Source organism: Nyctereutes procyonoides, unplaced genomic scaffold (assembly GCF_905146905.1).
Source record: "Nyctereutes procyonoides isolate TBG_1078 unplaced genomic scaffold, NYPRO_anot_genome, whole genome shotgun sequence".
NCBI lineage: Eukaryota > Metazoa > Chordata > Mammalia > Carnivora > Canidae > Nyctereutes > Nyctereutes procyonoides.
Genome location: NW_026575052.1, coordinates 27,540,911 through 27,553,629, shown reverse-complemented (window position 1 = coordinate 27,553,629; position 12,719 = coordinate 27,540,911). Strand labels below are relative to the sequence as shown.

The following is a 12,719-nucleotide window of genomic DNA, read 5'->3' as shown; positions in this document are numbered from 1 at the left end:
AGAATTTCAAGCAGACTCCCTGCTAAATGCAGAGCCAGATAGTAGTTCAATCCCACAGCCATGAGATCATGACCTGCACTGAAATCAGGTGTCAGAAGCTCAACTGACTGAGCCACTCAGTTGCCCCCCAAAACTGACTTTATACGCAATTATATTTTATTTTAAAATTTTTATTTATTCATGAGAGACACAGAGGCAGAGACATAGGCAGACATAGGCATTTTGGCTGACTTAGGCACAAGAGGACTAGCTTTTGGTCAGTCAGTTTCGACTTTCAGCATGTCTTGCTCAACTAACCTTAATCATTTCTTTTGATTTCTAGTGAGATATGTTTGACTCTTCTTTCATTTGAATGCTTAGGAGACCATTATAGGGTTATTAATTGTTCTAACTTCAATACTGTTGTGTCACAGGTAATAGAGGGAAAGAGTTTGGGAAGCAGCTGGTTGGTGAAGTAGTCAGAAAACACATGGCATTTATTACGTCTGGTGTCTTACATGGGTGTAGTTCATGGTGCCCCAAAACAATTCTAGTAGTAACATCAAAGGTCACAGATTATAGGTCACCATAAGAAATATAATGGGAAAATTTGAAATATTGTGAGAATTACCAAAATGTGACACAGAGACAAGAAATGAGCGAATGCTTTTGCAAAAATGTCACTGATACACAGTTGCCACAAACTTTTATTTTGAAAAACATTATCTGTGAAGTGCAATAAAATGAGGTATAGCTGTGTATCTCACTAGAGATATACCATCAAATTAATGTTTTGAGGTTATTAAGAGTAGTTCTTGGCATCGTTATACTACCAATTGGATATACAATTGGCTTCATTGTTTTCGTATTACTTTCAGTATTTAGGGTATACTTTTAAGAATTTAATTTTGCTAGGTAATTATGTAAAATTTTTGTTCCCGAAGTTAAGTCTGTAAGACAACTTTTATTCAAAAGGCAATATAGTCTTACTAGACATGTAGTCTCTCACTACATGAGAGAGACTCTCACCCAATGTGGGGGTTGAACTCATGACTCTGAGATCAAGAGTCCTCTGTTCCACCAGCTGAGCCCATCAAGCCCCATTACTAGAAATGTATTACATATTGAATGGATTCAGTTCTTATTGCCTCCTGTCCTTTTTCTGTATTCCCAGAAAGCCCTCTATTTTCGTTCATTTCTTTTTTGGCTGCAGATTATTGTCAGATTTGTTTCATTTTGAACTTGAGTGGTGTTAATGAAATTCTTTCATGCTTGAGAATATGTTTTTCATTTTTATTTATTTTTTAATTATTTATTCATGAGAGACACAGAGAGAGAGAGAGAGAGAGGCAGAGACATGGGCAGAAGGAGAAGCAGGCTCCCTGTGAGGAACCCAATGGGGACTCGATCCCAGGACCCTGGGATCACGCCCTGGGCCAAAGGCAGGCGCCAAACCGCTGAGCCACCCAGGGATCCCCTATTGTATATCTTTTTTTTTTTTAAATTTTATTTATTTATGATAGTCACAGAGAGAGAGAGAGAGAGGCAGAGACATAGGCAGAGGGAGAAGCAGGCTCCATGCACCAGGATCCCGACGTGGGATTCGATCCCGGGTCTCCAGGATCGCGCCCTGGGCCAAAGGCAGGTGCTAAATCGCTGCGCCACCCAGGGATCCCCTGTATATCTTTAAATATTCCCATTCAGATGTTTTTGGATTTTGTTGTTTTCTTTGAATTTTTTTTTAAGATTTTATTTATTTATTCATGAGAGGTAGAGGCAGAGACCTAGGCAGAGAGAGAAGCAGGCTCCATGCAGCGAAACCCCATGTGGGACTTGACCCTGGGACTCTGCGATCACACCCTGGGGTGAAGGCAGGTGCTCCAACCACTGTGCCACCCAGGCATCCCATCTTTGAATTTTTTTCGTGTGGATTGAGATCTACTGATATGTGGTTATCTTTTCTGAAGATTTTTGCCTTAAGTTTCTTTCTTAAGTACTGCAAGCTTACTTTCATTTCCTTACCTTGTCCTTGGACCAGTGTTTTTTGAGGACTTTTCCCCTTAAAAACAGTTCGTATAATTTCTTTGACAATATGAAATATTATTTATCAAAATTCTTCTGTTTATTTGGGTAAGTCCTTTAAATGTATGTTTTTCATCTGTCTTAACTGCTCCATTTATTTTACAGTTCCTTCTATAGGTTCTATGCTAAGTCTTTGGATTTTTGCTCATCTTTGAATCAACTCCGTTATTTACTCAAATGTAAACAATCTTAGGGATGTTTGAGGGCAGGGAAGTATGTTGTAGTAGAGTGTCATTTCTGTTTTCTAATTATGCAATGGTTGCTACCTCCCATGTCCTCCTTCATTCTGTTTCTCCAGCATTCCCCTTTGGCTAGATGGCTTGCTCATAGACATTAAAAGTGGTATCTTGAGCTTTGTTGTTTTTCCAGCTCTACCTCCTTTGTCATGTATGCAGTATGTTGATCTAGGTTTCTAAATGTATAGTCTCTTTTCTTTAATGGCTCATTGTGCCCCAGATTCATCACTTGAACAGAGGGACATTTTTTGGGACATTTATCAGTCCTTAACAGTTTTATTTCTGGAATTCTCAGTCCCAGGTAGAAATCTACATTTGGCCTGTCATTTGAGGGTGGTAATAATGAACTATTCCTTTTCTCCCTGGACCACTTTTTTTCAAGAGTATGTTTTACTGAAAATGGAAATTAAGTTTTTTGTTATTCAAGAACAGAAAAAAGTACTCATAGTTTCACCATGTTTTACTTAAGGGTTTGAAAGTTTTGTCCTTTAAATTAATGATTTTCAAGTTCGAACTACCCTTTATATTTGATGCACAATTTTTTCATTTTTTTTATACTAAACAGTTTCAAATACATGCAGTATTTTTAAATAAAGTAACCTGAAGTATTCATACAGATAATATAATAAAAACCTAGAATCAGTATTTTTAAGAATTAAAATTATTTAATAAGTATGATTACTAGGAAGATGCTTCGTTACTTGCATATATTACGGTCCAAAACTGTGATCATTGTAATGTAGAGTTACTGCCTTGAGTTTGTTTGTTTATTTATTTATTTATTTATTTATTTATTTATTTATTTATTTAGATTTTATTTATTCATTCATGAGAGACAGAGAGAGAAACAGCCTCCATTCAGGGAACCCGATGTGGGACTCGATCCCGGGACTCCAGGATCAAGCCCTGGGCCAAAGGCAGGCACTAAACCACTGGGCCACCCAGGGATCCCCTGCCTTCAGTTTAAATTTAAAAAATCTGGGGACCCCTAGGTGGCTCACTGGTTGAGTGTCTGTCTTTGGCTCAGGTCGTGATTTCTGGGTCCTAGGATCCAGTCCTGCATCAGGCTCCCCACAAGGTCTTATTTAACTGCTGCATTTTCTGGGTGGGGAAACCTGAAATTAAGTTAACTTAGCCAGCTGCCATGTAATTATGGTACAGTGGAGTTGGACTACAGATCCTGATTTCTTAGTTCATGGACTATAGGATTTAAGGCTCATTAGTCTGATACAAGTATCCATCTCTTTATAAAATTGCAGTAGATTTTGGCAGAATTGTTGAAGATTAAACCAGGGAAGTTCAGTACCATATTTAGCCTAAAGTGTAAGAAAATACTTGTAATATTTAAATGATTACTCTGTCCTTGTTGTGTGCTAAGCTCTTTTCCAAGTGTGAAGAAGCTAGCTGAACTGCACAAATTTCCTGTTTTCATGCAGCTTAAAGTCTAGTGGGGGATATTGAGAATAAATTATCAGATGGTCATAAGCTCTATTAGGAAAAGTAAAGCAGTGTGAAGGGGTGATGGGAGGGCAGGTCATGTAGTTAGGAGCTGAGAAAACAGCTCATGTATAGATAATTGAAGCTTTCTAATTAGAATAGTGAGTACAAACATAGGTAAATTTAAGAAATAGCAAAAAACTAATGGAGCTTGGGGGCAGCACTAAAGTACTGAACTTATTAGACTTTTTTGTTTGTTTTTTCTTTTTTAATTTAAGTAAGCTCATGCCCAGTGCTGAGCCCAACTGAAGGCTTGACCTCAAAACCCTGAGATCAAGAACTGACCTGAGATCAAGAGCTGGACATTTAACTGACTGAGCCACCCAGGCGTCTCGACTTTTTTGTTTTGTTTTTAAGCACGTTGCCTTGTAGTTAAAGAGTTACAGTTGTGTTAGAGTTCAGGTTATATTTTTAGGGTACAAATACTGCATAGAAAAAGTGATTTTCTCGAACTCTAGTTTGGTATAAAATTGTTGCCTTATAATTAAAAACTTTGTATTCTTACTACATGTCATTTATGCTACTTGGTGTTTTGTTTTAGATATTGACCAAAGTACACACAGTTATGTGGACTGATTAATTTCTTCTGTTTTTCCTGCCAATGACTAGGAAACATTTAATTATAAAATATTGGTATCTCCATTTTATTAATTCCTGTAACTCTTACTCAAAATGAATAATTAATGTAATTTGGGATTTTGCCTAGGGACATTTTTTTTAATCCTCCTTAATGGTGACTACAAATTTATATTTTTGGTCTTTTTAGATTGTGAATCGGCACGGTCCTGAGGCAGACAGGCATTTATTACGCTGCCTATTTTCGCATGTGGATTTCAGTGGCGATGGTAAAAGCAGTGGCAAAGATTTTCATCAGGTATTGGGACTTAGAGTTTATGTTTACTTAGATCTAGTTGTTCAATGAATTGCATTTTGGGCATAGTGTGTGTAGCAAATGACACATACAAATCATCCAGAGATAATCTTAGCTCAATGGCTAAAAGATACTGGGATTTGTTCTTTTTTTGTTCCTCCCTTCTGCCTGGCTGCAGACCATTAATAGCTGCCTAGTTCAGGCTTAGATTGCTGGGGATCAGACTTGCCTACAGGAAGCAGGAATGTGGGGGAAGTCCTGCTTGATAAATAAGACAGAGAAGGGATCTTTGTTCTAGATAAAGTTTCTTTGGCTTGATTTTCAGTATGACAATAGTTTGTCATTATATTGTTCCTTAGAGTTATCTTCTTGTCATTGGAAACTATTCTGTAGAGGTGTTGGTGTTGACTTGTTGCTAATGGACTCGAGTTTAAATGGGATTTTTAAAGAGCTAATTTTGATAATGCTTAGAAAAAATGTGCAATATTGAATTACACTTTAATGTTTTGAGCATCTCTGTGTCTGTTTGTGAAGAAGATGAATGTTAGTGCTTGCTATTGAAAATTCACTTTTTATTTTTAAAGACTCAGTTTCTGATTCAGGAGTGTGCGTCGCTGATTACAAAGCCAAATTTTATCTCGACGCTGTCCTATGCCATTGATAATCCATTGCACTATCAGAAGGTTGGTATTGCTTTTATCTTTAGTAGTCCTAAGAATGTGACTTTCTAAAAAGGCCTTAAACCTTGATGTCATAATGACATGTCTTAATTAAAAAAATTTCAATAGTTACTTGGGTTTTTAAAAATTTTCTAGCATAATCAAGACTGTTTGATAATTAATAGAAATGTACTAAAACCAGATAATTTGAAGGTTTAAAATGGTCAGTCCACACACAGTTCTAGGATATGGTGTATTGTTTCTAGCATGACTACAGAATTCTGTCACTCCTCTGTAGCAGCATAATTGGGTAAATAGATGCTTTTATAAACTTGCTGAAAATCTTAAGTTCTCTTTTTTAAGTTTTTGTTGTTTTAAAATAAAGTTTGGTTTGTTTCAGAGTTTAAAACCTGCACCCCACTTATTTGCCCAGCTGAGTAAAGTTCTCAAGTTAAGCAAAGTACAAGAGGTAAGTGATTAAAGGAGAGAGAGAGAGGCAAAATTGAATTAAAAACAATTACTTGACTCTTCGGTCAATCTGACCCTTTTGTTTCAGGTAATTTTTGGCCTTGCCCTCTTGAATTCTTCCAGCTCAGATCTCAGAGGTTTTGGTAAGTTCTTTTTTCTTAAAGATCCTGTAGTGAAGTTAATTCTTTAAAATCCATGAGTTTTTGAATCTTGAGGCTCCATAGTTTAAATTTTAGAGTGTAAATAATCCAGGATTATTTTCTTTTGGCCGGTCTTACGAATGTATATATGTATGGTAAAAACATGCCATAAAAAACTTAATTTCATAACCATTTTTAAGTGTATAGTTCAGTAGTGTTAACTATATTCACATTGTTGTGTAATAGATGTTTGGAACTTCTTCATTTTGCAAAACTGAAACAGTAAACCCTCTGAACAATTCTCCATTTCTCCGTCCCCCAGCCCCTGGCAATTGGCTTCTTATTTTATACCTGCCAGCTATAACTGTGAAAACATTAGAGGGTAAGGGGTGAGTTGGTGAATAAGAATGATGGTCATCTGTGTTCTGATGTGACTTTTTACCTATTGTGGTGCAAAAGTAATTTGTGGTTTTTGGTTTACCTGACTTCTAGCTGCCCAGTTTATCAAACAGAAGCTTCCTGATCTTCTGCGTTCTTACATTGACGCAGACGTCAGTGGAAATCAAGAAGGTGGCTTCCAAGATATAGCAATAGAGGTTCTACATCTCCTCCTCTCCCATCTCCTCTTTGGGCAGAAGGGAGCCTTTGGAGTTGGACAGGAACAAATAGACGCTTTTCTTAAGACGTTGCGCAGAGGTAAAGGAGTATCTGTTGCCTACAAAAGATTATTTCTTTGGATGAACACAAACACATCACAGAAGGATTTTAGAATACAAGTGAAGACCATGATTTCTGTACTTAAGTTTAACTTTTAAAAAGAGAGTATTTTGTAATTTCAAATATGAAACTGACTAAAGCCTCATAGAAAAAGTTATAAAATGAACTTGACTTCAATAATCTTAGACTGTAAATACAGTCTAAGTTATGACTTGGTATATTTCCATGTAGTCTAGACTCCATCACCTTAGGGTGATGGAGACTACATTGTTGTGGTATGTTCTTTTTACTTTAAAAAATTGATCATTATTGATATCCCCATTTTGTGGAGTTTTTGTATTGCTGTGCTAAGATAACTCCTGGTCCTGTTGTTGTTATTCTTTTCTCAGATCTTTATTTTAGAGACATAAGTAGTCTTTTTAAAACAAATCTTTGTACACTAACTGCTGTTCATTTTCACTGTTAAAACTTGACTATTTATGGCTTAGTTTATTCAAAAAAATTTTTGGAAAGATTTACTTATTTGAGAGAAAAAACACACCTGAGCCAGGTGAGGGGAGGGGCAGAGGCAGAGGGAGAGGGAGAAAAGAAGCAGACTCCCCGCTGAGCTTGGGGTTCAATCCCAGAGGACCCTGAGACCATGACCTGAGCCGAAATGAACAGTTGGATGACTAACCAACTGAGCCATCCAGGTGCTTCTTAATTTAAAAAAATTTAAAGTTTAATTATATTTAAGTAATCTCTACACCCAACAAGAGGCTCAAACTCAGAACCCTGAGATCAGGAGTTGCGTGCTCTTCCAACTCAGCTAGCTAGGTGCCCCCTGTATAATTTAGTTTTAAACTACATTAACTTTCTCAATGATAGAAAGCTTTCTTCTTGTCAGTGAAGTTACATTGATACTCTGATTCTCTCTAATGTTGTCTTTGGGAATTGGTAGTCCTGTGAAAATTTAAAGTGATATTGTGAACTGGCCACTAGATACTGGGATCTTAATACAAACAAATTATTCAAGCAGATTTTGTAATGAGAAAATGTTCATATTTTGGAATTGGTGTTAAGGTCATAACATGGGTTTGTTGGATTGGAAAACACTGAAAAAACTTGGAAAATGAACTTATGGAAGATTAAAGTTTGAGGCGCTTTTAGGATTGTTTTTAATGGGGATAGCAGTCGTAATCTTCTTTTCCTCCTTCAGATTTTCCCCAGGAACGCTGTCCCGTGGTGCTTGCACCACTTTTATACCCTGAAAAACGGGACATTCTAATGGACAGGATCCTGCCTGATTCCGGAGGGGTAGCTAAAACCATGATGGAGAGCTCCTTGGCTGATTTTATGCAGGAAGTAGGCTATGGCTTTTGTGCAAGGTTGGTAGTAAGACATATTAAACTTTTGATTACTCTTGTGCCAAATATGATGTAATTTTTTTTAAGGTAAGTTCCTAAAATTAGTTAATGTGCTATTATCTTTGCCTCTCATGAATTTCTCTTATAAATTTATTTTTATATATATATGTATATAGATCTCTCTATATATAGACATATGTATATTATTTATTCATCAGAGAGGCAGAGACACAGGCAGAGAGAGAACCAGGCTTCTCATAGAGAGCCTGATGGAGGACTCCATCCTGGGATCCCGATATCATGCCTATCATGCCCTGAGCCAAAGACAGCCGCTCAACCTCCTGAGCCACCCAGGCGTCCCATGCTTCTAAATTTAATCTTACGCATACAGGCATGCCTCGTTTTGTATGCTTCAGTTTATTGTGCTTCAGAGATACTGCACTTTTCTTTTTAAAGATTTTATTTACTTATTCATGAGAGAGACAGAGAGAGAGGCAGAGACACAGGCAGAGGGAGAAGCAGGCCCCATGCAGGGAGCCCGTGGGACTCGATTCTGGGTCCCAGGATCACGCCCCAGGCTGGAGGCGGTGCTAAACCACTGAGTCACCAGGGCTGCTCCCCTCCCCCCCCTTTAAACAAACTGAAGGTTTGTGGCAACCCTGTGTCAAGCAAGTCTTGGCACATTTTTTCCAATAGCATTAGCTTATTACTTCTTGTCTCCTTTTTGTCACGTTTTGACATTTCAAACTTTTTTATTACTCTGTTAATGGTGATCTGTCATCAGTGATTAGTGATTATAACTCACTGAAAGCTCAGATGTTGGTCAGCAAATTCTAAGCAAAAAAGTATTTCTGTTTAGACTTAATGTTATTGCAAACTCAGTAGACCTACAGTGTAGTTGTAAACATAATTTTAATACCCTGGTAAATGAAAAAACTCATTTGACTTGTTTTTTTTTTTGTTGTTGTTGTTGTGTCTGGAGCCTAATTCATGAAATCTCCTGGATATGCCTATACTAGTTTTGGTGGCAGCTGTAAATATCCTGGTGGCTAAATTTCTGTCTCTTTTTCCTCCCCTAGTTTTTCAATTTAGAAATCAGAGCTTCCTAGTCTAGTTGCCAGGATAGACATTTTTAGCCTTTGGAGGGGAGAGAGCATTAAGGGGAGTGTTTGTGGAAACTGTATCAATTCCTACTGGATGTGTTTGTCTTTTCCCTCCTTGCACCTTCAAATCCCCACTGTATCTTCATTTTCTATAAGCTTCCTTTTTTTTTTCCCCAAGCTTCCTTTTTTCATTGTTTCATAGCTGCCACTTGAAGGTTTTTTCTCACTTGCTAGGGACACTAAAGGAAATACTGTTAGTGGCATTTATGACTGTGATAAAGTAGATTGTCAGTGTTTTCTTGAGAGTTAAGGGCATTAATGCATTCTGCTTTGACTTTCAGTGTAACTTTTAATGTTTTCAAACTGTTCATACAAACCAAATTTCCAATTTTGAAAATACATTTGTGGGTGTGAATATGTGCCTGTTATAAAACTTTTGTTTAGTTAAACTTCAAGGAACAAAGTAGAAGAGTTAGGATATATTTTCAAGGCTTTGTATGTATTAAAATAATCAAACTCACTTTGACTTTCAGTATTTTAGTTTATTATTCTATTTTTTATCTTTTTTGAGGGGTTAGGGGTGGGTCAGAGGGGGAGAGAGAGAATTTTAATTTCCCTGCTGGGTTCTGTGTCATGACCCTGAGATCATGATGTGAGCTGAAATCAAGAGCTGGATGCTTAGCCAGCTGACCACCCAGGCACTCTTAAGTATCAGTATTTTTTTTTTAAACAACTTTATTTTTTATTTATTTATGATAGGCACACAGTGAGAGAGAGAGGCAGAGACATAGGCAGAGGGAGAAGCAGGCTCCATGCACCGGGAGCCCGACATGGGATTCGATCCCGGATCTCCAGGACCGTGCCCTGGGCCAAAGGCTGGCGCTAAACCGCTGCGCCACCCAGGGATCCCAAGTATCGGTATTTTAAAGAGCAACTTGATTCATATTGAAGATGAATTAAATTTTGTTTGTGTGAAAGTTAATCATTCCTTTTGGGTTGTCTTTTCTTCCATCGATCTTTGAAACTTTTTCTATTTTTTTTCCCTCCAGTCTTACTGAGAAATAATTGATGGACATCACTGTACCAGCTTAAGCATATAGCATGATGGTTTGATTTACATGTATTATGAAATGATTACCATGATAGATTCAGCTAATATCCATCTTATCATATAGACAAAGTGAAAAGAAAAGCTTTCCTATTTTCTTGGTTAAGTAGGTTCTTTTTTATATATATAGCTATATAAAATAACATGGAATGAAGCTTATTAGTAAAAGTCGAGGGTTTCACTTAGGGCTTATTTCATACTAGCATCTCTTAACCTTGGTAATGAAGGTGGTAGCGTTTTCCTGAGGTTTAATTTTTGTTTCAGTATTGAAGAATGCCGCAGTATAATCATGCAATTTGGTGTTCGGGAGGTCACAGCTGCCCAGGTTGCCAGGGTTTTGGGAATGATGGCTCGCACCCATTCAGGATTGACAGATGGAATTCCATTACAGGTAAATACAGAAATCACCTGGTTTGCCATGTGAATTAACATCCTGCCCTCTTTATTTTATTTATCAAATTACAGTATGATTGATTTTTCTACCAACTAGAGCTAAGTACTTTAAGTAGTTGGGTTTGTTTAATTCAAATTTTACTTGTACAGAGTATCTCTGCTCCTGGCAGTGGGATCTGGAGTGATGGAAAAGATAAAAGTGATGGAGCACAGGCACACACATGGAATGTAGAAGTCTTGATTGATGTTCTCAAGGAACTGGTAAGTACATGTAAATCATGATCTTATATTTTTGGTGTTAATATAGATCAAAGAAAGCAAATTTTAATAAATAAAATGCTCAGCCGAATGAGAGCAGCAGTTTTGGGGGTCCCAAGTTCATTGGCTTCATAGTAATGAAGTTTACGAGATGATTATGTTTTAGAGATAGTTCATAATCAAATACCAGTTTTGTTCATTAGGAATTGCTGCAGTGCAGTTCTGAGTGGCACTGTTGAGGGTCCTGGTGTATGGTTATTTTGGAGGAATTTAGTGCAAAGTAATGACTATATAAAAGAGGCCTTCTGAATATTTTTTTGGAAGTACAACAAAAATTTTGCTGTCTTTATGGTGGATAAAATATAATCCATACTTCTCTTACTATTTCCATTTCTAGAATATCCATAAGCTAAATAATTTTCCCCCAGATGTAACTCTCCTAAAATGTTAAAATGCTTAAATAAAAATGTAGATCTGCAACTTTGAGATTTTAAAAGGGAGTGATAAAGTTCAGTCAGTGGGAGAATAGTGGAATCAGGATGTATGTAGTATCTTCAGTCTTCATTTGTAAAATGTCAAGGAAGAAAATGTAACTTTACCTGTAATGGAATATATATATTTATAATATAATATTCCTTATAAGGTGTCCGTACATTATTCCTAATTTTTGTTTTTAGTTTTCTGTGTTTGTAACTTATAGGTAGAATTGGGTTATAGTTGTCTATATGATGTTACTGTTAACATCATGAGGTTTAGAATTTTTCTTGATAGTAGATGGATTTAGAGTATTCAGATTTATTCTGCTTTAGTAATAGGAAAAAATAATACTTGATCATGGTGGGAAATTTGGAAATAAAAAGAGAAATAAAACCAGTTTCATCACTTATGAATACCAGCTACTGTTAATTTTTATCTTGTGGTGGTAATGCAAAAGTAAGAATAGGGCTTTCTCACTCAGTAGTTCCATCATTGTACTTTATTGCCTTACTGAAAATAATCGCTTTTTAAGAATTTCAGATAAGAATATTTCGTGCTATCTCAACCTATTTTCTGTTTTCAGAGAGTGCAAAAGGCCATAAAATTGAGTGCCTGCAGTGTGGGTTTGAACAATTGAGTTAGTAACCTCTTTTCTTCTTTCTTCCCTTTTCTTCTCATATATTAGAATTTTCTGTACATTTTTTGTAGGCAGGGAGCAGAAGACAATTTCATTTTTGGTCACCAATTTGTTTTCTTCATTGTCTACCAAAGAGGAGAGGAAGAAACCACAGGGGGTTCTTATGGTCTTACCAAACTTACCTGTGGATTTACTAAATTCATCTCTATGAAAATGCTGTTTTACAGTACATTATTGATTCTGTTCTGTTACATTTAGTCCTTGAAGCAAATTTTAGGAAGAAGAAAAGATTATTTTCTGAATGTTGTTATCTTAAGAGTGAATACACATTGGAAGTTTGTTCTTTGTACCCTTGCTTTGTAAAGCAAGCATTAATGTCTTCATGGTTTACAAGAAGTCACAGAACAAAACTAAATTATCCATGGTGCTTTGAAGAGTTTTAAATACAAGCTTTGGACAGCCTTTTTCTTTTTTTCTTTTTTTCTTTTTCTCTTTCTTCTTTTTTCTTTTTCTTTTCTGATTTTATTTACTTAATCATGAGAGACACAGAGGCAGAGGCAGGAGAAGCAGGCTCCATGCAAGGAGGCCAATATGGGACTTGATCCCAGGACTCCAGGATCATGCCCTGAGCTGAAGGCAGACGCTCAACTGCTGAGCCACCCAGGCATCCCAGCCCTTTTCTTTTCAAGCATAAAATAAACTTAGTACTTTGTGCCGAGTATTTGGTAAATTAACTTCTATAAACTTG

At 36.7% G+C, this 12,719-nt stretch overlaps 1 protein-coding gene across 7 annotated transcripts in view; it reads left to right on the top strand.

Moving 5' to 3' along the window:
* The window catches only part of CNOT1 (CCR4-NOT transcription complex subunit 1), a 101,774-nt gene that overhangs the window by 31,839 nt on the left and 57,216 nt on the right, over positions 1-12,719 (top strand). For all 7 annotated transcript variants that reach the window (XM_055332712.1, XM_055332709.1, XM_055332713.1 and 4 more), the window contains 8 exons: positions 4,561-4,668; positions 5,250-5,348; positions 5,725-5,793; positions 5,881-5,935; positions 6,425-6,628; positions 7,848-8,016; positions 10,471-10,597; positions 10,750-10,860. In XM_055332712.1, coding sequence (XP_055188687.1) covers positions 4,561-4,668; positions 5,250-5,348; positions 5,725-5,793; positions 5,881-5,935; positions 6,425-6,628; positions 7,848-8,016; positions 10,471-10,597; positions 10,750-10,860 — 942 coding nt within the window. The remainder of the gene's footprint in view (positions 1-4,560; positions 4,669-5,249; positions 5,349-5,724; positions 5,794-5,880; positions 5,936-6,424; positions 6,629-7,847; positions 8,017-10,470; positions 10,598-10,749; positions 10,861-12,719) is intronic.